The 27,876-nt window shown below is 41.5% G+C and overlaps 1 protein-coding gene and 1 pseudogene across 1 annotated transcript; one reads left to right on the plus strand and one right to left on the minus strand.

The window, feature by feature from the left end:
• Positions 1-1,766: 1,766 nt before the first annotated feature.
• LOC108414076 (B-cell receptor CD22-like) lies at positions 1,767-9,203 on the plus strand. The gene is made up of 10 exons (XM_037536012.1): positions 1,767-1,773; positions 3,747-3,800; positions 5,563-5,835; positions 6,263-6,535; positions 6,649-6,987; positions 7,082-7,348; positions 7,934-8,182; positions 8,304-8,411; positions 8,530-8,599; positions 9,052-9,203. The coding sequence occupies exons 1-9, from the start codon at positions 1,767-1,769 to the stop codon at positions 8,556-8,558; spliced, it is 1,599 nt and encodes a 532-aa protein (XP_037391909.1). The 3' UTR covers positions 8,559-8,599; positions 9,052-9,203.
• A 2,206-nt stretch (positions 9,204-11,409) lies between these two features.
• On the minus strand, positions 11,410-13,554 carry LOC119262784 (annotated as a pseudogene).
• Positions 13,555-27,876: the final 14,322 nt, after the last annotated feature.

Raw genomic sequence — 27,876 nt, forward strand, 5'->3', positions numbered from 1 at the left:
AGACTCTGCTGTTCGGACAGCCAGTGGGAGTTCATTCCACCACCTGGGTGCCAGTACAGAGAACATTCTCCACGCTCGTCTTCCGTGCACCTTGAAGGATGGCGGGTCAAGCCAAGCTGTACTCGAAGCTCGAAGGACTCATGGTACAGTTCGAGATTTTACCATTGCCATCAAGTAGGTAGGGGCTGGTCCATTTTTGGCTTTGTAGGCCAGCGTTAGGGTTTTAAATCTGATGCGCGCAGCTACAGGAAGCCAGTGAAGGGAGCGCAGCAATGGGGTGACGTGGCTGAACTTGGGCAGATTGAAGACGAGTCGTGCTGCCGCATTCTGGATGAGTTGCAGAGGCTTGATGGTCTGCATGGGAAGACCAGCCAAGAGCGAGTTGCAGTAGTCAAGCCTTGAGATGACCAGAGACTGCACTAGCACCTGGGTGGCCTCTCGGGTGAGGAAGGGTCAGATCCTCCGGATATTGCACAGTAGATACCTGCATGACCGAGTCAGGTTCGCGATGTGAGTCGAGAACGATAACTGGCCATCCAGGGTCACACCAAGACTTCTTGCCTCTGCAGATGGAACAATCCGGGAGTTCTCGAATGAGATAGCAAGATCATGAGGACCTGTAGTCGCAGGGATGAATATCAGCTCAGTCTTGCTGGGATTGAGCTTCAGGTGGTGGGTTGCCTATAAAAACTAGCTATGAGAACACTGAGGTCTTGATATTGGTACTTTTTTTTAGCTTTTTTATTCATATAGCTTCAGTTATGATGTAGAAGCAGCTCTGTGATGTTTCCACTTTGTGGAAATGCTTCCTAGATGTACTGCACCCACCAGACACTACGGCAGGTTAACATAAGCTATATAAAATCAGCTTAGACTCATTCAAACTAAAACCTGACACATCAAAAGTTACTATGAATGAGTAAAAGCGGTTTATGAAAGACTGAAAGGAAACAAACTAATGAGAAAGGTACATAAAGCAGTAGTGAAGTTGTGAAAACAGCCCTTCTGTTCTGCACATATCTGACAGTGTGGTTTACTCAGTGTGTGAAGTAGATCACATATCTTCAGTATGAACCTCACTAAATCTCAATCCTGGTTAGGGCCCTGTAGACAAACATAGACAAATAGCAAAAGAACGAGTGATAAGAGAAACTTTTACATTCAAAACAAAGGCAATTTCTAATTGAAGCTAATGTTGTCAATGCATAATAGATCAAAGACATAAAAGGATTCAGTCTGACTGAACAGAAACATTCATTCACAGAACATTCATAGAACCTGGAAACATTAAACTCATTAGTCTCAAATCATGTGATTAGGATGATAAACTACTTCTTATATTATAAAGACTAAAGCAGCTCTGCTGACTTCATCATTTCACATCAACAGAAAAGCCCAAACTGAGGGTGGAGCCTCAGAGCCCAGACACAGTTACTCTGAGCTGTGAGCTGCCACAGTCTACTGGATGGACGATAATATGGCAGAAAAACTCTGATATTTTACAACATGATCTGACCACGATCACTGAAACACTGCCTAAAGAAGGTGGAGCAGAGTTCAGATGTGCAGCACACAGGGGAAACGATTTTACACCATTCAGTGATCTTGTCAAGATTACAGTAGTAGGTATGTCCTGTTTTCTTTTTTCCTTGTAGACAAATGACATGATTTTAAAATGTAGTTAGTATAGCAGAGAATCGCAGCCGACCCTGTCCCCCACAAACTCGGAGATATACTCTTGTCCAACAGTCTTGTCCCAGTAGGCCATGCCTGGTAAACCCCCACGGGGAGGCATCCAGGCAGCATCCTGATCAGGTGCCTGCACCACCACAACTGGCTCCTCTCAGTTTGGAGGACTAGCGGCTCTACTCTAAACTCCTCCTGGATGACTGAGCTTCTGACCCTATCAAGCAGAGTGTAGCCCACCACCCTGCAAAGAAAGCTAATGTCTGCCGTTTGTATTTGTGATCTCATTCTTTCGGTCATTACCCACAGCTCATAGGTGAGGGTTGGGATGTAGGCTGACTGGTAAACAGAGAGCTTTGCATTTTGGCTCACCTCCCTCTCCACCACTGCAGTCCAGTACAGTGACCGCTTTACTGCTGCCGCCTGTCCCAGCCTGTGGTTGATCTCAGAATTTCTCTTCCCATCACTGACGTACAAAACCCAGAGATACTTCAACTGCTCCATCTGGGGTGCTTAGACCATGAACTTGGATTTGGAGGTGCTGATCCACAGACCAACCTGTTTCCTGAGGTGGTCTGAAAGGCACCAGCAAGCTTTTGGTCGGCTTCCATGATGATAGATTTGAAGAGGTTCAGTTCAGACTCCCTGTCTCCTACCTCTTCTGGAACACGAGAAAAGCTCTCCCAGAACTTTCCGAATAGGAACCTCTGCCAATCATTCACAGCACACCCTCACTATTTGCTTGGGCCTATGTGGTCTTCCCTGCCATCTGACCTGACTCACCACCAGATGGTAATGGTTGACAGCTCAGCACCTCTCTTCACCTGAGCATCCAGAACATATGGTCCCAAGTCAGACGATATTACAAAGACAATCACTGACCTTTGAGTCAAGGAGCTCTGGTATAACGTACACTTATGAACATCCTTGTGTTTGAACTTGGTGTTCGTTATAAACAATCCATGCCTAGCATATCCCTAGAATATCCCTAGATCACACAAGCTTCTCTGCCATGGCAAGACCCCTGATCCAGGAAGGGTGGTCCCACCATATTTTATTTTAAAATAATTTCATGAATCTTCAGAGTATATATGGACCATTCTACCAAAGTAGAAAATGTATTTAAACCTTATGTATTTACATTGATTGTTATGATCTATTTAAATTAAATATGTAAAATCTATGTTTTTCATTTAAAAGATACTTTGATTTATTTTAAAATGAAAACAAGTTGAAAATGGTTTGCCGTGTTTTCAGGTCACTACAGAAACACAGTTTTAGTCCAGGAGTGCAGATTTATTTTAGGCACACTCTTACGTTTTAGAGCAGGATGTGAGGCTGCATCTCTGTCCCTCATGGCCACATAGAGAGAGCAGAAAATGTGTCCCAAAGCCTGAAATCAGTGTGTAACATTAAGAACTGTCATTACTGAAACACACATTTTCTTCAAATAAGTTTTTAATTATCTTTGTGGTTGACTCAGAAGATATGTTTGATAGTCATGTACCAGCTAGCATTTCTGACTGATGCTTAGAATTGGCTAAAATTGTCACTACGGCAACAGTCACTACCAAAACATTTGGTAGAATTTCAGTAATGATAATAATAATAATAATAAATTTTATTTGTTAGGCACTTTACATTTTAAGCAAATCTACAATACTGTCATAAACATTTTGTCACTGATAAAACAGCCTGAAATTTTTGTTCTGATAAAGAAAATATAATTAAAGTATAATTTCACTTAAAGCAAAAGAATTTTAGTCTAAAGTCCAGGTCCAAATTGGATTTTCAGCACTGAATCAGTTCAGTAGAATGACGCTTAAACATTTGTTGACTTTGAACAGAGAAACCAAAAGCTACAGTGAACGTCCAGCCAGCTGGTCATGTGTTCATCAGAGAGAGAGTCACTCTGACATGTGAAATAGAAAGTGGAGATGACTGGAATTATGAATGGTATAAGAATAATAATCTTCTCAGAGACGCTCAAAGGAAGAAATATGAAATCTCTAATGTTGATCAGACTCATGCAGGTGATTATACCTGTAAGGGAACACAGTCAACAGGCCGGATCTACACACACACCAGTGCAGCTGTTACACTGACTGTATCAGGTGAGTGTGGCGTCTTTCTCACTGTATTTCTATCATTTAGAGTTAAACATGCAGAGGTGCATTATAACTAAGTACATTTCATCTTGCTGTAGATACTTAAGAAAAGAGGAGATTCAGCAAATTTTTCTTTAAAATTTATCTTGACTCTCTCAGTGAGCTCATGTAGCTCATCTCATAAACACTGGCAGCGTCAGCGGATGAGAGTCGTTTTCCTTTATGTGAAATGTTTGCTGTACATGCATCTTCAGAGAGAGTGAATCATTAGTAAAAGTAGTTCCCTTCTTTATACAGAGAGACCAACAGCTACAGTGAACGTCCAGCCAGCTGGTCATGTGTTCATCAGAGAGAGAGTCACTCTGACATGTGAAATAGAAAGTGGAGATGACTGGAATTATGAATGGTATAAGAATAATAATCTTGTCAGAGATGCTCAAAGGAAGAAATATGAAATCTCTAATGTTGATCAGACTCATGCAGGTGATTATACCTGTAAGGGAACACAGTCAACAGGCCGGATCTACACACACCCCAGTGCAGCTGTTACACTGACTGTATCAGGTGAGTTTGGCATCTTTCTCACTGTATTTCTATCATTAAGAGTTTAAAGTGTAGACGTGCTTTGCGACTATAAAAACATCATCCTGAACTAAACATGTCAGCAATTTTCTATTTATTATATAAAGTTTCTCAGAAGCCTTAATGAGTTCATGTACACCCTTCATTATTTAGTTTCCAGTCAAAACCATAAAACAGAAATAAAGCAGTTCTTCAAGTTGGTCATTTTTCTGCACTGGAAAAAACAGAAACGTCCACACGTTCCTGAGTTTTCTAGCTTTTCACTTGACAGTTTCAGATCATTTAGAAAATCATGATAAAAGATCTTCTCATGGTCTGCACTAATTAACCAACTGCAAAAGTCTCATCTCCCTTTGTTATTGTTTCTATGTCCATCAAACTTTCAGCTCAGGCTGCTTTATAACAGACTAGAAATTTCAGTAGTTCAGCAGTTATTTTTACAGGAGGTCTTTCAGGGGTCTTTAAAGAAGCAGTACAAAGAATGGCCTGTTAGTGTGCTTTAATATTTATCTTTACACACAATATTTTACTGATGAATGTGAGCACTGAACAGTCCTGTTTAATTAATAACTGTCAGCAGCCGAGTTATCACAATCTGTCCAGTTAGTTAACTGACCTTCATATTGCTTTATAACCGTCTTTGTCCTCAAACGTCATATTAAAGTGATTTTTAGCAAATACAGTAATCTGGATCAGGTTCAGCATAATTCTGTCTGTTAATGGTTTTAACACTGAGCTGTGAGTGAATCTCCCACAGTGTTTAAGCCAAAACCTTTCCAGCTTCATGAATGATATAAAAACGACACCAACATCCAGATCATTAGGACACATTTGTGTCTGTCAGGCATCATCTGTTCCTCAGTTACACTTTTCCATAATTTCTTGGCCTAATAACACTTTTCTTTTGATCTTCACACTGTTTCCTCTGTAATGATGACTGAAACAGAGGTGTGAAGGTACCATGTGTGGATGACCTTAATAAATTACATTTTCCAAATTATGATGATAAATTTGTTGCATTAGAAACATTTCAGTCTTGATGGAGACGTTTATTCTCATGTGTCTCATCATGAGTAACTCAACTATCTGTTTTACCTTAAACATTAAACCAACGTGAAAGTTCCATCTCTAAATAACATGAAGCTGAAAGTCTAAATTCTATCAGCTGAACTTTGTTCTTCATCAGCAGTAAAAGTCAAACCTACAATCACCTCAAACCCTGAAGGAGCTGCACTGACAGGAAACACAGTGACTCTGTACTGTAAACTCCATCAGTCTGCTGGATGGACGTTTTACTGGTCCAAACACACACAGAGCTCTGAGAAGGAGACCATCACCAACGTCTACACCATCAGCTCAGTTAGACTCTCTGATGGAGGTCAGTACTGGTGCAGAGCTGGCAGAGGAAACCCAGTCTACTACACACACTACAGTGATGCAGTCTGGGTAAATATTACTGGTGAGTAAGAAACAAATTTTAACACATCATGCAACCCCCTCAGCAGGAGCTTCACTCGACATTTATGGACGGGGGGCTAAGCCTGGTGTGGGGGGGCATGGTCCCCCAGGAGCATTTTTAATGGCCCCAAAATGTCTGTTCATCATGAACTTTAATAGGAGGAACAGCCAGAAAATGTATGATAACTGGTTATTTGGTCAAAGTTTCACACAGTAGATTTGCCTCTTTGTAGTTTATATTAAGCACAAAGTTATTATGACTAAAATACTTTATCCACTTACAACAGATCAAACTTAATAAAGAAGTAAAGCATGATCTCTGATCTTTGCACAGTACTGTGTATTAAATGATGAGCAAAATTCATCTTTTAATCTCAAAACTTCGGCTCTCATTTTAATAACAGTGTTGAACTGTGATTTACTTACAGACAGCACTAAAGCTGTGGTGTCCATAAAGCCTGATAAACAGGTGTTTAAAGGAGAGACGGTCACTCTGAGATGTGACATGCAGGCAGGAGGAGACACTGAGTGGACTTACAGCTGGTATAAAAATGACCGTTTGTCCTCAAACAGAAGAACACAGGAGTTCACAGTCAGCTCTGTTACAGAGTCTAACGGTGGTAAATACACCTGCAGAGGACACAGAACACATGACTTTCAGAGCTCAGAGATCAGTGATGCTGTTACCCTGACTGTGTCTGGTGAGTCTGTGGGTTTGTTTTAATATTCTCATTAATTCTACTGTATGTAATGATCTCATCACTGTGTAGAAACTTGATTTAGTCTATGATATTCTCCATGTTCTCTCTGTCAGATGTAGCTCAGGCATTATTGAGTGTGTCTCCACAGAGCTGGCTGACTGAAGGAGAGTCAGTGACTCTAAGCTGTGAGGTTACAGGCTCCTCTACAGGCTGGACATTCAGCTGGTACAGAGCTGCTCTCTACAGACAAGGCTTAGAACAAATAAGAGACGTTCATGGCAATGTTCTGTATCATGTAGAGCTCCTGTCAGACAGCAGAAGAGAAGCTGGAGGCTCCTACACTCTCAGTCCTGCTGCTCTAAATCACACAGGAGTTTATGTGTGCAGAGCAGAGAGAGGAGAACCAGCCTATCAGACACAGTACAGCACTGCACAGACACTGTGGATCACTGGTGAGGAAATATAGAAGTGAATATTTATATATATACTTACACTTAAGAACATATCCAGCATCAGGCTCCATGTGTATCTTGTGTGCATGTTCAGGTTCATCTCCTCCAGCCTCTCTGATCATCAGTCCCAGCAGAACTCAACACTTTACTGCTGGCTCTCTCTCACTGAGCTGTGAGGGACAGAGTGACTCTACTGGATGGAGAGTGAGGCGATACACACACAGTGGGGAGGTGTCAGATTGTTCATCAGTTACAGGATCTACATGCAGCATCAGCTCCCTCCACACATCCCTCACTGGAGTTTACTGGTGTCAGTCTGAGTCTGGAGGAGGAAGTGATCCTCTCAACATCACAGTGCACAGTCAGTCTCTGTTACTCTTACCAATAACAGGGGGTCAATAAAGAGGGCAACTGAATTTCTAAAGCTATTTAATTAATGAATTAATTACTAAAAATGAAATACTTTCCTATTAGAAACACTTCAGTGTAGAAGATTTTAATGTCTTGTCAAATGCCATTATTATGTCTTAACAAGCCAGTAGCTGGTTGCTGGCTGCTCATTACTAATTTATTGAGCAATAACTAAAATTAATTTGGATTTTCATTTGTGAGTTATACATCATTATCACTGGTTATCCACTAGCTTAGCTTTAGCTTTCCAGACTGAAAACATCTTTTTACTCAAGAACACAAACTCACAGAGCAAACTAATCAGTGTTATTTGACTTGTAACTTTGTTTAAGCAATTTTCAGTCTAAGAAATTCCAAAAATTGTTATGTGCACAATCAATACAGAGTAATGGGTCAATTTGAAATGCACTTATTAATGAACTCCATAATAAAATACCTAATTGGTGATGTTGCATCAGTTTTCACTGCTTCTTTAAAAACTCTTTTAGCCTAAGAAGTTGTTACTTCACTCTGTATCACTTTCTCTCTCCTACAGATGGTGATGTGATTCTGGACATTCCTGTCCATCCTGTGACTGAGGGAGATTCTCTGACTCTCCGCTGTTTATTTCGCTCCACAAAGCCCTCAAACCTCACAGCTGATTTCTATAAAGATGGATCACTGCTCCAGACCCAGACGACAGGAGAGATGATCATCCGTACTGTCTCAAAGTCAGATGAAGGTCTCTACCACTGTAAACACCCAGAGAGAGGAGAGTCACCACAGAGCTGGCTCTCAGTCAGAGGTCTGCTGCTTTAACAGAAAATATCTAATCATTATAATTTATATTTTAATAAGAATGCCCTCAGCAGCCATTTCTATTCTACATTACAGTGATTGTACTGTGTGTGTATCATGTTTGTCAGGTTCAGGAGCTCCAGTCTCAGCGCTCAGTCTGCTCAGTAGTTTAATGGCAGTGTCTCCATATTTGCTGGTGACCATCGTGCTGGGGGGCAAATGCTACAGAGCTCGAGGTAAAAACTCAGTCTTTTTGTGTGTTTATTCAAAGTGTTAGTAGTGTTTGTTTTTTTACTACTATATAAAATCTGATAAAAGACTAATGTGGATTGTTCATCATTACGTTTTTCACAGCTAAACCTGATGATCAGAGTAGAACATAAGCAATGATGGAAGCTGAAACATCTTGAGTGCTGAATGCCAGGTTTGTATATTAGAGTTACACTGATTAGAGACTAATAAGAAAAGACTAAGAAGTGTTTTACATAGACATCATTTCCTAAATACTTCAGGGCAACTGAAATGCTAACTTCTGCTCATCCTTCTTAGTTAATGTTCATTACATTCATCAAATAAAATGCTGCCGTGATGGTGCTGAATAATGAGGAGAGTTGAATGTGTGACTGTTTGTGTGGAGGATTAATGTTCTAAAGGCTAAAACTTTAAGAAATGGAAACTGAAACTGCAGAGCTGAGACCTCACAGCAGGGGGCGCTGTCACAGTATTATTCTTTTACAGTTTATCACACTTCAGTTGTCATTAGTTATTTAGTGTGTTGTTTACATCGATAGCAGTGTGAAAAAGCTTCACTAACAGAGATGAGACTCTCTCATTGTAGATATAATCCATAAATTAAAACAAGATTTGCTTCTACAGGAGCTCCTGGTTTGGGTTTTAAGGAGTGAAGACAGAAAAGGACCTGAACACATTTAGACTGTCAGAATTATTTTTAGAAGAAGAAAACAATCTCTCATGCATTAAAATGTAAATCCTCTGTCTCTTTTTATGGTCCTTCATCCCTGCAAAATGTTATGCTTTTACTCTACAATATAAAAGACTTGTCCATTTTCCATTTAAACTAAGTGTTTATATAAATATTAAACATATTTTAAAAGTATTAAAATAAAATAAAGCAGGAAAATATTGTAATTTTTTTAACACTGTGTGATGGATTTGAATTATTTTTTTATTTTCTTTGGTTTTGTTTTGGTATTATTATATATTTTCCATTGTCATGGGTTTTGATGCTGAATGTGTTCTAATCTGCTTTTTCAGTTTTATCTTCTGGTCTTTTATCTTTTCCTCATATTCATGATCTAATGGTGACACAGTGTTATGTGGTCATATGTTTTAATGTTCTCCTTCTTGTGTTGAACCTCATTCATTTATTGTAAACTAACTGTTGATCCTTTTTAATGCAGTTAAATTACAATTGTAATAAAGTGTTCATGAACGAAAACATTGCTTTGATGTTTTATCTGGCTGAATTCATTCATCAGTGAAACCTTCTAAGTCTTCAGAGGAGTCCTAATGAATTCTGGGAACTGAAAAATACTCGTCTGTAATTTTAATGCATTTTTAAAAATTGTTGTATTTAAACTCTGCAATGATAAAACTCTGATTTTAATGTTAAGCTTTGGTCAAAAGATGAAAGTCTTGAAACAGAAAAAGACACTTTGTTCTCCTCTGTGAAAGTTCTGGCTGCACTCCAGCTCACCATCAGCGTTTCACCACTGCTGTGATACAAACCCAATTCCTAAAGAGTTGGGACAGCAAGTAAAATGTAAATATAAACAAAGCAGTGATTTGTAAACTTCTATAGCATTTCAATGAAAATAGCAGAAAGAAGAGATAAAATATTTTCTTAAATATAAATACTGCAGTGAATTTTTTGTACAAACCCAATTTTTAAAAAGTTGTGATGCTGTGTAAAATGTAAATACGTGTAAATAGAAACAGTTTGTGATGATTTACAAATCTCATAGACTCGTATTTTACTCACAATAGAACACAGAGCACATATCAGATGTTGAAGGTGAGACATTTGACAAATTCATGGAAAACAACTCATTTAGAACTTGATGGCAACAAGGCATCTGAAAAAAGTTGATGGTTTGGGGGAGCATTAGTCCACATGGCATGGGTGATGTGCACATCTGTGAGGGCACCATTAATGCTGAATGAAATATAGATGTTTTGGCAACATGAGCTTCCATCCAGACAACGTCTCTTTCAGGAAAGGCGTTCTATATTTCAGCAAGACAATGATAAACTACATACTGCATCCATTACTACAGCATGGCTTCACAAAGACCTGCCTGCAGTCCAGACTTTTCACCAATAGAAAACATTTGCCAGATCAAGAAAAGAGAAATCTGACAAAGAGGACTGTTGAGCAGCTTCAGTCCCACATCAGACAAGAACAGGGCAACATTCCTCTAATAAAACTCCAACAATTGGTGTCCTCACTTCCCATACATTTACAGACTGTTGTCAAAAGAACAGGGGATGCTACACGGTGGTAGACGTGGCCCTGTCGCAACTGAGCTGATTCATGCGCGTTACAGTAGCACTGCAATTTCCCCCTGGGATCAATAAAGGAATCTGAATCTGAATCTGAATGTGTTAATCATTATTTTCCACCAGGTGGCACCAAAGCATTATATCAGCAGATAATATATCAGCAAAGATAATCAGCAGATTATCTGTTTGTTTCTATTGGTTGAAACTGAATACAGGCTTCAAAATTCAACATGTGGAGCTGATTGCAGTCACAGTCATATAATAACAGTGTTATTATAGTGTTACTGTGTTGCATTTCTAAAATATACAGTACCACAAATACTAAAGAAAAGGTAACGTTACTTTCAATTTTATTCAAACTGCTGACATAACATCCCAGATAGCAGACGGTTCTGGGCCACACTTGGCACTATCACACCACACTTTGGCCAAAAGTACTTTTCGCATACAAGTTCATCATTTTTGAATGGGAAGCCAGCAACTAGGTTATAACTACGTTAACAACTAGCAACTAGGTTAACTAGAACAGAGCTCGTTTACATATTTCAGTTTTAAAGATACTATAAAACGACAGCCTGTTGAATTCTGAGGGACAAAGTGGTAATGTAAAAATTATTTTAGACTGTTTTTGATATGTTGAAAGTCATCAGTGGACCTCAAGAAAAAAAAAAATACATGAAAATGGGGACTTTAATACAATTTAGGCAATTCCTAGTTCTGGATGGTGAGCTGAAACCACTTATGCTGCATGAACTGCTGCAAACTAGGCCTTGAGGAAGGGATCTGCTCCAAGCTCCAGCCAATCAGATTACAGCATTCTGTGCAGATTGATGGAATTGGATGGCAGAGAGATGCTTAACCACGAAATTTCAGATTGTAAAGGTCTACATTTAGGGATGTCTGGCCTCAAGTGTAAATTATTCTAACTATCAATTATGTGATCAATTTTCCTTCCTCTGTACTTATTTACCAAGTCAAAAGGATGCCTTGTTTACCCAGACGTTCCCATTTGTCTAACCCTTAGACAGGCCATCCTTGAAGTTCCAAATCCCTTTGTCAGCGGAGGGAAGAAATCCACAAACCATCCTGAACAATAGGACACCAAGGGACCACACTGTTGCAGGATCAGCGTGATGCTTCCCTTTTGCAGAGAACTCAAGAGGATAGTAAGGAACCGTGCCTGAGAACATAAACAGAGAAAGAGCACAGCTGAGCACAATAATTCATTTAATAGCTAAGTGGCTATAGGACACGGTTCACCTTCACATCCTTCTTAGATGTGAAGCTCAACTCCTTCACCTTTAACTACAGATTTTCCACAGAGGGAAAGTGTTGAATTTTTACCTGTGTATCTGTGATACTCCATTGTCTTGACCAGGTCTCCACAGCCAAAGTCAATAAGCTTGACCTCTAAGGTGTCCATCTTGATTAGCAAGTTTTCCCCTTTGATGTCCTGATGCAGGACACCTCGCATGCTGCACTGGCTCACTGCTTCCACAGCTTGGACCATTATGGCTCAGGCCGTCTCTTCATCCATGCAATTTCCATGACTTTTCAGGAATCTTTTTAAGTTGACGCAAGGGTCTGGGTGCTCCATAATGAGGATGTATCTCTCAGGCTCATCAAACCACTCGATTAGCTGTATTATGTTCTTGCAGACACATGGAAAGCCTCGGACTCCACAGGCTGCAGGACAGTAGATAGTTACATGGTGAGGAGTGAAGAACATGGCGCGAAACTCATTGGCTTGGTTTGATACCATTACGTGTCAACGTGTTAAGTAGGTGCACTTACCCTTTGGAGATATCGGTCTGTTTTCCTCTTGGAGACAAATTTACCGGCCACCTGCACACAAAGACAAAAGATATTAAGATTATTAGCGGTGAAAGTAGAGAAAGGAAAATAATGACCATTAGAATGAAATCTGAGGTGTGAGCAGAACCTGTAGGCCATCAGAAACACGTTTTCCTTTGAAGACAGATCCAAAGCCTCCTTCACCCAGTTTGTCTTCAACTACATAGTGGGATTCAAAGGTGTCTGTGAAAAACAAAACTACAAATGTGCATCAGCCCTCTTTAGATCACTGATCAGGGGTTTACCAATCAAACTTACTGATTATGAAGGATGCAGAGTGAACTTCATTTAGATAATTACAGCTCTCTTAGAATGAAGTGAAATTAGTTGGTGATAGTACACAGTTGTCTGGAAGTTGGACTGACCTGGCTCGGTGGCTTTGTTCTGTGTCTTTGTCGATGTCTCAGGTTGGTTCTCTGGCCCCTTCCTCTTCTTCCCTGCCGGAGCTACAGTGTCGGGAATCTTGCTTGTTCCCTCTTCAGCACTCTGGTTGTATCCCTCATCACCTCTCTTCCTCTTTCCTTGTGCAGATTCTAAGTACAGGATGATTTTTTGAATATTGAATATTTAATGTTCTGGACCTGTTACTTTACCCACAACTTGATCCACAGCTGGACCCACCACTAGAGTGACCAGATCAGAATTATTCAGTTGTAGGACAACAAAGCATCTACGATAATACTTACTGTAGAATACTTCGTTACATTGTAATTGTAGATTATCTTTAATAAAGTCGATCCTCCGAGTTTCCTCCATTTCCTCCATGTCCATCACTTTCCTCTTCTTCTCCACCACAAACACTTGTCGCTGCACATTTGCTCTTTTTGACCAATCATGTTTCCTCAGTCACAGTTTGGGGTGAGCGGACTTACCTGATTTGGTGACGTTCTTCTGTCCCTGACACCTTCTCTTGGGCTGATTCTCTGCCCTCTTGCTCTTCTTCCCTGTCAGACCTTCAGTGTGGGAATCTTGCTTGTTCCCTCTTTGGCACTCTGGCTGCATCCCTCCTCATCTCTCTTCCTCTTTCCTCAAGAAGTTTCTAAGTACAAGATGATTGTTTAATGTTCTGGACCTGTCACTTTACCCACAACTTGACCCATGATTGAACCTGCCAACGGACCCACCAAGAGAGTGACCAGATCAGAATTGTCCAGTTGTAGGACAACAAAACATCTATGATAATATTTACTGTAGAATACAGTTACATTCTGAATGTATATATTTCTCCAAATTTCAAATGAGTTTCCTCCATTTTTTCTCTTTAGCAGTTTTCTGTTATTTTTTCTTTTTACAGTCTGTGTCCTTCACTTTGCATTTGCATTTCTCTACCACCAATATTTTTTGCTACACATTAGCTCTTTTTAACTAATCATGTCTCCTCATTGATAGCAACTAATTTTACAGTTTGCAGGTGAGTGGACTCACCTGGCTCGGTGGCTTTCTTCTGTCCTCGAGTTGTTCTCTTGGGCCGGTTCACTGCCCCCTTCCTCTTCTTCTTTGCCAAAGCTTCAGTGTTGGGAACCTTGCTTGTTCCCTCTTCAGCACTCTGGCTGTATCCCTCCTCTGCTCTCTTCCTCTTTTGAGTACAGGATGACTATTTGACTAGTTAATGTTATTTCTTAGCAAATGAGCTGAACATATTTGTAGTAATGATAGTTCTGTGCTGCTAGATATTTAATATTCTTATTAAGAAATTTAGTTATATCTAAACATGCTCGTATTGTGCTGCTGAAAAAAATGAAATAACAAATAATTTTAAAAAAATGAATGAACTCAAACAGGAATGTACGGAACCTGTGGCTGCAGAGTTCTGCTCCATCATCTTCTGCTTCCACTAAACAAGATTATAATTCAGACAAATTAGTCTTGAGCTGCTTTGCTGTTTGTTTCTTATCGAACTGATTCTCACGTACATGACAAAGTTTTAACTATGGAATGTTGTGACATCACTCGTCTATTATGACATCATAATTAGTGCTCCATTTGAATGCACGTTGCCATGGTGCTAAACAGCAGACAGAGTGTGTGTGTGTGTGTGTGTGTGTGTGTACGTGTATATACACTGCTCAAAAAATAAAGGGAACACTCAAATAACACATCCTAGATCTGAATGAATGAAATATTCTCATTGAATACTTTGTTCTGTACAAAGTTGAATGTGCTGCCAACAAAATCACACAAAAATCATCAATGGAAATCAAATTTATTAACCAATGGAGGCCTGGATTTGGAGTCGCACACAAAATTAAAGTGGAAAAACACGACAGGCTGATCCAACTTTGATGTAATGTCCTTAAAACAAGTCAAAATGAGGCTCAGTATTATGTGTGGCCTCCACGTGCCTGTATGACCTCCCTACAAGGCCTGGGCATGATCCTGATGAGGTGGTGGATGGTCTCCTGAGGGATCTCCTCCCAGACCTGGACTAAAGCATCTGCCAACTCCTGGACAGTCTGTGGTGCAACATGGCTTTGGTGGATGGAGCGAGACATGATGTCCCAGATGTGCTCAATCGGATTCAGGTCTGGGGAACGGGCGGGCCAGTCCATAGCTTCAATGCCTTCATCTTGCAGGAACTGCTGACACACTCCAGCCACATGAGGTCTAGCATTGTCCTGCATTAGGAGAAACCCAGGGCCAACCGCACCAGTATATGGTCTCACAAGGGGTCTGAGGATCTCATCTCAGTACCTCTGTACTTCTGGCAAGCACATGGAGGGCTGTGCGGCCCTCCAAAGAAATGCCACCACACACCATTACTGACCCACTGCCAAACCAGTCATGCTGAAGGATGTTGCAGGCAGCAGATTGCTCTCCACGGCGTCTCCAGACTCTGTCACGTCTGTCACATGTGCTCAGTGTGAACCTGCTTTCATCTGTGAAGAGCACAGGGCGCCAGTGGCAAATTTGCCAATCCTGGTGTTCTCTGGCAAATGCCAAGCATCCTGCACGGTGTTGGGCTGTGAGCACAACCCCCATCTGTGGACGTCGGGCACTCATACCATCCTCATGGAGTCGGTTTCTAACTGTTTGTGCAGACACATGCACATTTGTGGCCTGCTGGAGGTCATTTTGCAGGGCTCTAGCAGTGCTCCTCCTGTTCCTCCTTGCACAAAGGTGGAGTTAGCGGTCCTGCTGCTGGGTTGTTGCCCTCCTACGGCCTCCTCCACGTCTCCTGGTGTACTGGCCTGTCTCCTGGTAGTGCCTCCAGGCTCTGGACACTACGCTGACAGACACAGCAAACCTTCTTGCCACAGCTCGCATTGATGTGCCATCCTGGATGAGCTGCACTACCTGAGCCACTTGTGTGGGTTGTAGAGTCCGTCTCCTGCTACCACGAGTGTGAAAGCACCACCAACATTCAAAAGTGACCAAAACATCAGCCAGAAAGCAGAAAGGTACTGAGAAGTGGTCTGTGGTCCCCACCTGCAGAACCACTCCTTTATTGAGTGTGTCTTGCTAATCGCCAATAATTTCCACCTGTTGTCTGTTCCATTTGCACAACAGCTGTGAAATTGATTGTCTATCAGTGTTGCTTCCTAAGTGGACAATTTGATTTCACAGAAGTTTGATTTACTTGGAGTTATATTGTGTTGTTTAAGTGTTCCCTTTATTTTTTTGAGCAGTGTATATATATATATATATATATATATATATATATATATATATATATATATATATATATATATATATATATATATATATATTTAATCAATAGAACAAGAGGAGTGTGTTATCGTGAAATAGCATCACTGCTGTGATTTGGTCAGTCAGGAGCCGAAGGCATTATTAATATTTTAAATAAGCGATGGTCAGCAATGGTCATGGCAAAACGTCAAGTAAATTAAATAAAAACACAGCTGGTCTGCCGATTTTATTATTATTATTTTTACTGGTTGATTTTGACACCCCTGCTTTAGAGTATGGTTTCTCGGCCAAGTAACCATTGATCGTACCTCACTACATACTGCGGACATTTCATGATGTTTTTACATATAACGTAATTTCTTGATGTATAATAATGAACATGCCATAATAAAGCACCATTTAATGTGAAAACTGTCCTTTATGAGTATTTTTAGTAACTAGCTAGCAAATCTGTAACTATTGAGTCTTCCTTTGATAACTTCCTGTGTTTAGTGCCCACCCCTAATTCTCCAGTGATATGAAGCTGAAGTCAGTTATTCTCCAGCTTCTTGTTTGAAATGGTGATGCGGTGCCTCTGGCGTCAGAATTGCTGCACATTTTAAGGTGGATCAGGAAATTTAGCCAGCTAGCTATTACTTTAGACCTCATAAATACCTTATGCTAGTAGTTACAATTTTAATTTGGATTAAGTAAAATAAAATAAAAGTTGCTGTTATAAGAGGATCAATGAGTCTGATTGGTCTTCTGTTGAGCTGTTGCCTCTCGACTCCTCAAGACCAGTATTACCTGTTATAGGAAGCACAATACAGAGCTAATAATGGTGTGATATCGAATTGAGGTGGACTAAGAAATCTAAGTAATTAGAAACTGAACTTTTATCTGTCATTATTGAATATCAACAAAAACTTCAAAGAGAGTAAACAGTCCTTTATCTACATCAGGGGTCTCACAGTAGCGGCTCTTGGGTCTGTCATTAGCCTGATTCATTCATCACACAGCAGCAGATACAGTGCATCAGAATTAAGCAATGAAAAGATTATCAAACAAATCTAAAATGTTTATCACACGTTATATGTATTTATTATACTACAATAATGTATTTATTATACTACAATACTACTAGTAATAGTACTACTACTACTACTACTGCTAATAATAATAGTAATTTATTATTATTATTAATATTATTATTAATATTATTATTATTATTAATTTTGTTATTATTATTACTAGCAGTCATAGCATTAGTGGTCACTGTAAGTTTATTTCAGACTTTTGTTCTTCATGTTTAAATAAAATCTGTCCGTTGCCGGTTGAGAATGTAATTGACCCTTTCTGTGCCGGCTTAACTGGACAGATCAAAAATGTTTTATTTAATAATAAAAATGGATTTATGTTGTTTGGTTTATATCCTATTGATTTTAGGTGGTGATTTTGAATACATTTTTGAGAAGACACAAAAAATAACCTCATCATCAGTTATCACTGAATAATAATTTCATTATCAAATGAAAACAGTAACAACAACATTCCGACCTGATCTGGGAATTTTGTAACTAATGAGCATCAGCAAACAAATAAGACACAGTTAATCCATCATGGAAAGTTCAATTAGATCCTCAACCAGCAGCAAACAGATGTTATTTAAAACCTGTCTGTTTTATTCTGTTTAAAGGTTCTGTTAATATTCAGTAATGACAGAAAAAAACATTTCCAGTTACATCAGATGGAGGTTCTGCACTCGGCTGGTCTTAAGAATAGAGTCCACCTTACGCCGAGACAAGAGTTCAAACTTACGGTGTCAAGAGGTTCTAGAACATTGCAGAGTAATTTAACCAGAGTGCCTTGAAACTTATATCATGTTAACTTAAATAATTACCTAGAACCTTGGAGTTCAAATTGGGCATATTTTTCAAGAAGATAAAAATTTCTCAGTTTTAATGTTTGAAATGTGGTCTTGTACTATTTCTGATTAAATACAGGGTTTAAGTGATTTGTACATCATTGCTTTCTGTTGTTATTTACATTTTGCACAATGTCTAAACTTTTTTGGAATCAGGGTTTAGTATCGTCCAAAGTTTGTTCACTGTAGTCATTCATCCAAGAGGTGATGTGCTTCTTTGGGAGCAGGATGATGTTTGTGGCTTTAAAGTAGGCAGGAATGTTGCACTGTACCAGGGAAAAAGGTGTCAGCTTGCTGGCACACACTTTCAGGACAAGACATGGAATACTATTTGGGCCTATTGCCTTCCAAGTTGAGACCCTCTTCGGTGCTCTCCTCACCTTATCTATAGCTAGTGTGCTGGCTCTGTGGAGTGGGGCAGGGCATGGTGGTTAGCTGAGCCCAAGCAGTGATAGAACAGGAGTAGAAAGTCTTCAGGTCAGCAGGGAGGGAGGTTTCTGTGGTCACTGACTTACTGACTTTGTTCTTAAAGTGATTTCTTGGATTCTGTGCCATAAGTCTTGGGAATCTGAGCTGCCATCAAAGAAGACTACAATTTGTGTGTTGTACTTGTGTTTTGTAGCGCTGACACCAGTCTTTAGGTGGTGTCTGACAGCTTTAAGTTCTTCACTGTTCTTCACTGTCTCAGCAGACTGCAGAGTCTGTATCACTACATAAGACACTGTGTTATATTTTGCCCAGCGTTAAGTTGAGCATCATTCATGCCCAGTTTAAGGTAAAAAATGAGAGTTTAGTTTAGTGTGTGTATGTGTACGTATGTGTGTGTGTGTATATGTGTGTGCGTGTGTCTGTGTGTGTGTGTGCGTGTGTGTGTTTGTGTGTGCGTGTGTGTGTGCATATGTGTGTGTGTGTGTGCGTGTGTGGATGTGTGTGCGTGTGTGTGTGTGTGTGCGTGTTTGTGTGTGTGCGTGAGTGTTTGTGTGTGTGTGTGTGCGTGCGTGTCTGTGTTTGTGTGTGTGTGTTTGTGTGTGTGTGCGTGTGTGTGCGTGTGTGTTTGTGTGTGCGTGTGTGTGCGTGTGTGTGTGTGTGCGCGTGTGCGTGTGTGCGCGTGTGTGTATGTGCGCGTGTGTGTGTGTGCGTGTGTGCGCGTGTGTGTGCGTGTGTGTGTGTGTGCGTGCGTGTGTGTGCGTGTGTGTGTGCGTGTGTGCGTGCGTGTGTGTGTGTATGTGCGTGTGTGTGTGCGCGTGTGTGTGTGGGGGTATGTGTGTGTGTGCGCGTGTGTGTTTGTGTGTGTGCGCGCGTGTGTGGGTGTGCGTGTGTGTAATAGCAGTTTATACTTCACCATAATGCAGCATGTTCACTGTTTCTCTCCTACTTTAGTGCTGGTTGTGCTCATCCACTGTGGACAAACTCAAGGTGAATCATTACATGAAGATCTACTGGATTAGTTCATTAGCTCTCATGTACACCTGCATGCACTCCTTATTCTTCACATTTAATACACAAGTAATATAACAGCTAGCTATGGGAACACTGAGGTCTTGATATTGGTACTTCTTTTAGCTTTTTTATTCATGTAGCTTCAGTTATGATGTAGAAGCAGCTCTGTGATGTTTCAACTTTGTGGAAATGCTTCCTAGATTTACTGCACCCACCAGACACTACGGCAGGTTAACATAAGCTATATAAAATCAGCTTAGACTCATTCAAACTAAAACCTGACACATCAAAAGTTACTATGAATGAGTAAAAGCGGTTTATGAAAGACTGAAAGGAAACAAACTAATGAGAAAGGTACATAAAGCAGTAGTGAAGTTGTGAAAACAGCCCTTCTGTTCTGCACATATCTGACAGTGTGGTTTACTCAGTGTGTGAAGTAGATCACATATCTTCAGTATGAACCTCACTAAATCTCAATCCTGGTTAGGGCCCTGTAGACAAACATAGACAAATAGCAAAAGAACGAGTGACACTTTTACATTCAAAACAAAGGCAATTTCTAATTGAAGCTAATGTTGTCAATGCATAATAGATCAAAGACATAAAAGGATTCAGTCTGACTGAACAGAAACATTCATTCACAGAACATTCATAGAACCTGGAAACATTAAACTCATTAGTCTCAAATCATGTGATTAGGATGATAAACTACTTCTTATATTATAAAGACTAAAGCAGCTCTGCTGACTTCATCATTTCACATCAACAGAAAAGCCCAAACTGAGGGTGGAGGCTCAGAGCCCAGACACAGTTACTCTGAGCTGTGAGCTGCCACAGTCTACTGGATGGACGATTGTATGGCAGAAAAACTCTGATATTTTACAACATGATCTGACCACGATCACTGAAACACTGCCTAAAGAAGGTGGAGCAGAGTTCAGATGTGCAGCACACAGTGGACACAGTTATACACCATTCAGTGATCTTGTCAAGATTACAGTAGTAGGTATGTCCTGTTTTCTTTTTTCCTTGTAGACAAATGACATGATTTTAAAATGTAGTTAGTATAGCAGAGAATCGCAGACGACCCTGTCCCCCACAAACTCGGAGATATACTCTTGTCCATCAGTCTTGTCCCAGTAGGCCATGCCTGGTAAACCCCCACGGGGAGGCATCCAGGCGGCATCCTGATCAGGTGCCTGCACCACCACAACTGACAGCCCTCCTCTCAGTTTGGAGGAGTAGCGGCTCTACTCTAAACTCCTCCCGGATGACTGAGCTTCTGACCCTATCAAGCAGAGTGTAGCCCACCACCCTGCAAAGAAAGCTAATGTCTGCCATTTGTATTTGTGATCTCATTCTTTCGGTCATTACCCACAGCTCATAGGTGAGGGTTGGGATGTAGGCTGACTGGTAAACAGAGAGCTTTGCATTTTGGCTCACCTCCCTCTCCACCACTGCAGTCCAGTACAGTGACCGCTTTACTGCTGCCGCCTGTCTCAGCCTGTGGTTGATCTCACAATTTCTCTTCCCATCATTGACGTACAAAACCCAGAGATACTTAAACTGCTCCATCTGGGGTGCTTAGACCATGGACTCAGATTTGGAGGGGCTGATCCACAGACCAACCTGTTTCCTGAGGTGGTCTGACAGGCACCAGCAAGCTTTTGGTCGTAGCGATGCCTGGTGGCTTCCATGATGATAGATTTGAAGAGGTTCAGTTCAGACTCCCTGTCTCCTACCTCTTCTGGAACATGAGAAAAGCTCTCCCAGATCTTTCCGAATAGGAGCCTCTGCCAGTCATTCACAGCACACCCTCACTATTTGCTTGGGCCTATGTGGTCTTCCCTGCCATCTGACCTGACTCACCACCAGATGGTAATGGTTGACAGCTCAGCATCTCTTCACCTGAGAATCCAGAACATATGGTCCCAAGTCAGATGAAATTACAAAGACAATCACTGACCTTTGAGTCAAGGAGCTCTGGTATAACGTACACTTATTAACATCCTTGTGTTTGAACTTGGTGTTCGTTATAAACAATCCATGCCTAGCATATCCCTAGAATATCCCTAGATCACACAAGCTTCTCTGCCATGGCAAGACCCCTGATCCAGGAAGGGTGGTCCCACCATATTTAATGTTATTCTAAAATAATTTCATGAATCTTCAGAGTATATATGGACCATTCTACCAAAGTAGAAAATGTATTTAAACCTTATGTATTTACATTGATTATGTTATGATCTATTTAAATTAAATATGTAAAATCTATATTTTTATTTTCAAAGATGCTTTGATTTATTTAAAAATGAAAACAAGTTGAAAATGGTTTGCCGTGTTTTCAGGTCACTACAGAAACACAGTTTTAGTCCAGAGGTGCAGATTTATTTTAGGCACACTCTTACGTTTTAGAGCAGGATGTGAGGCTGCATCTCTGTCCCTCATGGCCACATAGAGAGAGTAGAAAATGTGTCCCAAAGCCTGAAATCAGTGTGTAACATTAAGAACTGTCATTACTGAAACACACATTTTCTTCAAATAAGTTTTTAATTACCTTTGTGTTTGACTCAGAAGATATGTTTGATAGTCATGTACCGGCTAGCATTTCTGACTGATGCTTAGAATTGGCTAAAATTGTCACTACGGCAACAGTCACTACCAAAAGATTTGGTACAATTTCAATAATGATAATAATAATAATACATTTTATTTGTTAGGCACTTTACATTTTAAGCAAATCTACAATACTGTTATAAACATTTTGTCACTGATAAAACAGCCTGAAATTCTTTGTTCTGATAAAGAAAATATAATGAAAGTATAATTTCACTTAAAGCAAAAGAATTTTAGTCTAAAGTCCAGGTCAAAATTGGATTTTCATCACTGAATCAGTTCAGTAGAATGACGCTTAAACATTTGTTGACTTTGAGCAGAGAAACCAAAAGCTACAGTGAACGTCCAGCCAGCTGGTCATGTGTTCATCAGAGAGAGAGTCACTCTGACATGTGGAATAGAAAGTGGAGATGACTGGAATTATGAATGGTATAAGAATAATAATCTTCTCAGAGATGCTCAAAGGAAGAAATATGAAATCTCTAATGTTGATCAGACTCATGCAGGTGATTATACCTGTAAGGGAACACGGTCAACAGGCCGAATCTACACACACACCAGTGCAGCTGTTACACTGACTGTATCAGGTGAGTGTGGCGTCTTTCTCACTGTATTTCTATCATTAAGAGTTTAAAGTGTAGACGTGCTTTGCAACTATAGAAACATCATCCTGAATGAAAGGGTTAACTCTGCTCCAACTCTGCTCTAAGCAGACTTTGCAGCAAGCATAGCTGCTGTCCTTGGCAGTTTGCACAAACAACTTGCTTCTCTTATCATGAAACATTCCGTCCAGAACCATTTGTTCCCTTTTGTAGGTAAGATTATCATACACAGAGCAGAAGCCCCCCTCCCTTGGGCAGTTCCGGTGGTCCGTGAGTGTGTTTCTGTCAGCTTAGCATTTCATGACTGTTAGACAACTTATTTGGGTCCACCCTGTTTGCTTGTACGCAACAGGGCAGGACATGTTTGTATAAAAGAAGGAGTGCCCTTCTTTCTGTGTGCAGAAGACTTAATAAACTCTTTGATTGATTACGAGAGTGGTTCTGTCTTCCTGCACCGGGCATGCCCGCTGAGACTGAGAGATTCCACAGGACAGGTGATCCGCTCTCTGGTTCCTCTCCATAAACGGACCAAAAATGGCCGGTCCTTTCAAATGGTGACCTCCGACGTGTTCTCTTCACCCAGGTAAGTCCAATTAATCTTTTCCGGACCTCTGCCTGGTTGTCGAGATCACCTTAGTGTTCAGAGCGAACCGACCCAGCCCTGTCGGGTGGGTGGGAGTACGAGAGTGAGGGTATAGAGGGTATAGTATATGTTTAAACCTAAGCGCTTAGTGGGAAACAGGGAACGTCCTATAGTGGAAACTCTCAGTACAGCTCTCACTGTATTTTTCCATAATGGGCACGTCGTTCCAACCAGAGCCGGAAGAGACACCGGCTGCATGGATGCGTAGATGTAATTTGGGCTATTATGTTGATTCATTTTTGTCCAACCTAGCTGGTTGGACCGAAAGTAATCCGCAAATACCCGCATACCCCAGGGAGGGCACTTTCGATGCGGGCTATTTGGGTTCCGCACATCGCATGTTTAATGAGGGCATAGGGGATCTTACATGAATGATAGCTATAAATCGTGGTATGACATGAAAAAGGTGTGGGGTGAACGGAAGAAACTCGCTTTATGTATGTGACGTTTGGTTTTACGCCATCTGCGCTCAGCCTTTCTGCATTCTCTCTTTTGGGTCTGTGCTGCTACAGTGATGATATCAGCGGTACTTGTTTCCAAAACAAGCATGTGTCCCAATTATTGAAACAAAGTGCACAGGTTATTAAGTTAGCTCTACTGAATATCAGATCTTTTACAAATAAGCTTATATAATTAGTGATTTAATTACAACTCACAGGCTTGATTTCATGCTTTTAACAGAGACATTAAACTCATATAGTGCTGATATTGTGTTAACTGAGACGGCTCCACCAAACTTTAACTTTAGCACCGGCAAGAAAGGTGGAGGTGTAGCAATGCTGTTTAATGATACTTTCCAATGCAAGCAGTTACCACTTGGTGATTTCACATCTTTTGAATATTTAGGTGCGATTTTAAAAGGGGGCACAAAGAATATTATTAGTAACTGTCTACAGACCTCCAAGGTACAATGCTAATTTTATTGATGACTTCACGGATATGTTATCTTTTATTTCTACTGAATTTGATCATTTTGTTATTGCTGGTGATTTTAACATTCATATTGATAATCACAAGGATAATTACGCCAAAGAACTCTATGATGTACTTGAATCTTTTGAACTTTCTCAGCATGTGACTGGAAGCACACATTGCCATAGTCACACTTTGGATGTGGTTATCTCAAAGGGTCTTAACATTTCAGCCTCTATTAAGGATGTTGCATTGTCTGATCACTGCTGTGTATTTTTTGAAATGTGGACTTCAATCCACAGCAGTGCCAAGCAAGTTAGGTTTAAGAAAAGACGAAAAGACAGATAAATGACAGCACAGCTGCACTTTTTGTTACCAAAATGTGCTCTTCACCTTGCCAACCATCTGAATCATGACCTTCCTGTTGTGTCTCTCAGTGTATCTGGTGTTGATTATAATTTTCTCATTGATACCGGCGCCACGCTCTCTTCGCTCGGACCCAGCTATGAGGGGCCTTTATCATCTAGAATCACTAGCTCTGTGGGTATTACAGGACAGCCCTTCTCATCTCCGTATACGCCCCCACTTCAGGTTGTATGCGACACAGTGCAATTTACTCATTCTTTCATGTTCATGCCAGATTGTCCCTTTAACCTTATGGGGTGGGATTTAATGAGTAAACTTGGTCTATCCCTGTCCTTTTCTGGTACGCGCATGACCGTGTCCACGGGAGATTTCAATTGTGATCTCAACATCGCCAATAAATCCTTTAAATCACCTGTGCCTGCTCGGCTGTCTGTCTCACACCCCCCAGAGGTTCCTGAGCCTCTGCGTTCCATACCACACACTGTTTGGGCTGCACATAAGGATGATGTTGGCAGGGTTGATTGTAAACCATATGAGGCTACTCTAAAAAGCCCCACTCCTGTTTTTGTTAAACAATACCCTTTGCCCGAGCACAAACTGTGTGGTATAGACTCTATTCTACAGAAACTTCTCTCTTTAGGTGTGGTCGTCCCATGTCAAAGTGCGTATAACACACCGATTGACCCAGTCCCCAGGCCGGACGGTTCTTGGCGATTCACTCAAGATTTTCTATGCCTTAATGACGCCGTCGTGCCTATCGCCCCAATTGTGCCTGACGTCTCTTCGATATTGACCTCGATTCCGTGTCAACACGCATTTTTTACTGTTTTAGACGTTAGTTCTGCTTTTTTCAGCATTCCTGTTGAACCCGACACCCAGACGATTTTCACTTTCACTCATCGCCAACGCCAATACACGTGGTCTCGTTTGCCGCAAGGTTTCTGCGACTCGCCTGCGGCGTTCGCCGTGTCGCTCCGATACCTCATTTCTGACCTTTCCCTCCCCGGGGGTGCTGTGCTCCTGCAGTATGCAGATGACCTTCTGATCTCGGCCCCTGACAGCTCCACGTGCACTGAGGCATCTAAACTGGTCCTCATGCGCTTGGCTACCCTGGGCTTCAAGGTTTCACTAAAGAAACTGCAGTTCTGCCTACCCCGGGTCCAATATCTGGGTCATGAACTATCTCAAGGTCAACGCCTCCTCTCCGCTGACCGAGTGTCATGCATCACGCAGTTTCCCAAGCCCGCCACCAAGCAGGCTATGATGTCCTTCCTCGGCCTCATCAATTACAATGTATTTTAATGTATTGTTATGACATGGGTTTTGGTCACATGAAATTTTGTATGTCTGTCTGTTCTTTTGTTGTAGTGCAGTATGCCCTCATTCCAAGAAAAATTTCTCCTTTGGGAGACAAATAAAGAAACTAACTAACTAACTAATTACTGCAGACAGTGGATTCCTGACTGCTCCACGCATGACAAAACACTGCGTGCCTCCTTCACTCACGAACAGGCAATGACTCATCGCCTCACATGGACTACAGCCATGAACTGTGCATATTCTGCTCTACTGTCCTCACTGCAGTCTGCACCAGCCTTGGGCCTGCCCAACTACGCTCTGCCATTTCACCTGTGGGTGTCGGAGTCGGGGGGCACTGCTGCTGCGGTTCTGGCTCAGCCCCACGGGGGAGGTTTGCGCCCTTGCGCATATTATTCTAAAACATTGGACGTTACGGCCCGAGGCCTTCCGTCCTGTCTCCGAGCGGTCGCGGCGTGTGCGCTAATGGTACAGGATGCTGAAAAAATCGTTCTAGGTCATGACTTGACCTTACACACCTCTCATCAGGTCTGTCAGCTCCTAAATAACTGTTCTACACAGAAGTTGTCTGCTCAGCGGCGTGCAGGCTATGAAAACATTTTGTTGAACACCGAAATCCTCACTGTGCGTCCGCACTCCTCACTAGATACTGTCTCTTCCGCTTTAATGCGTTTACTTCTGTTACCACACAACGCCTCCAGTCCCACTCTAAGACGTGCATGACTGCGAGACCCGTCTGGCCGGTGAAACTTCTATTCGCCCAGACGTGTCTTCCACCCCGTTGCCTTCTGGCCTTGCATTTTATGTTGATGGATCATGTTCCAAGCCATCGGATGGCGTATTTCTCTGCGGATACGCTGTTTGCGCTGCCCCCGACACGGTCGTGGGGCCTTTTTCTACCTTTCACTTCGGCCCAGGCGGCTGAATTGTACGCTATCACGCGCGCCTGCATCTTGGCTCAAGACCAAGATGTCACTATATACACGGACAGCCGTTACGCTTTTGGCGTAGTTCATGATTTTGGGGGAATCTGGCATCAACTAGGTTTCGTTACTACTGATAACAAACCCATTTCCCATGCGTCGCTTATCGAGGACCTGATCAGGGCTAGCTTCCTGCCCTCCCGACTGGCCGTTCTTAAAGTTCGCGCTCACCAGCGTAGTAGCGACCCCGACTCTGTTGGTAACAATACCGCCGACTCTGCCACGAAACACGGAGCTCTTCATGGCCCCCCCTTGCCCTTTTATGAACTCGGCTTCCTTCTCCTGTGCTGCACTCACGGTTGACTTACTTCCTGGTCTTGATCTTGACTGTATTCAGGCCACCGCCTCGGACTCTGATATCAAGCATTGGCTGTCATCGGGCTACGATCCAGCCGTCAAACCGCTGCACGACGCCCGCACATTGTGTTCCGTTCCTCGTTCCCGATTTTCATGGTATTTCGCATCGGGAACGAAGAGGGGTAAAGCATGACATGTCCGAATTGTTTTGCATTCACAATTTGAACTCTGCCGTTGATCGCATATTAGACCGTTGTCTTACATGTGCACAGAATAACCCAAAACTGGCCGGACCGCACCAAGTTCTTCCTAAACCGGAAACACCTTTCCAAGAATGGCAAATCGATTTCACACACATGACGACTGTAGGGCCTCACAAATATTTACTGGTCTTAGTAGATCAATTTTTCGTTGGACAGAGGCGTTCCCATGCAATAAAGAAAATGCAAATACAGTCGTGACAAAACTATGCCAGGAAATCATACCGCGTTACGGTAGGGTTGTTAACTGTTCTGAATGAATACTGGGAGAGGGTCAACCAAACTATCACAGACCCTCCCAAGGTCCCAACTCATGCTTTTAAGCCGGGCGATCAGG

The sequence above is a fragment of the Pygocentrus nattereri genome, chromosome 29 (assembly GCF_015220715.1).
Source record: "Pygocentrus nattereri isolate fPygNat1 chromosome 29, fPygNat1.pri, whole genome shotgun sequence".
In the NCBI taxonomy this organism is placed as follows: Eukaryota; Metazoa; Chordata; class Actinopteri; order Characiformes; family Serrasalmidae; genus Pygocentrus; species Pygocentrus nattereri.

Coding starts and splice junctions, on each gene's coding strand:
- LOC108414076 (XM_037536012.1), top strand. Junction 6,988..7,081: donor ACAGACACTGTGGATCACTG/GTGAGGAAATAT, acceptor GTGCATGTTCAG/GTTCATCTCCTCCAGCCTCT. Junction 8,183..8,303: donor GAGCTGGCTCTCAGTCAGAG/GTCTGCTGCTTT, acceptor CATGTTTGTCAG/GTTCAGGAGCTCCAGTCTCA.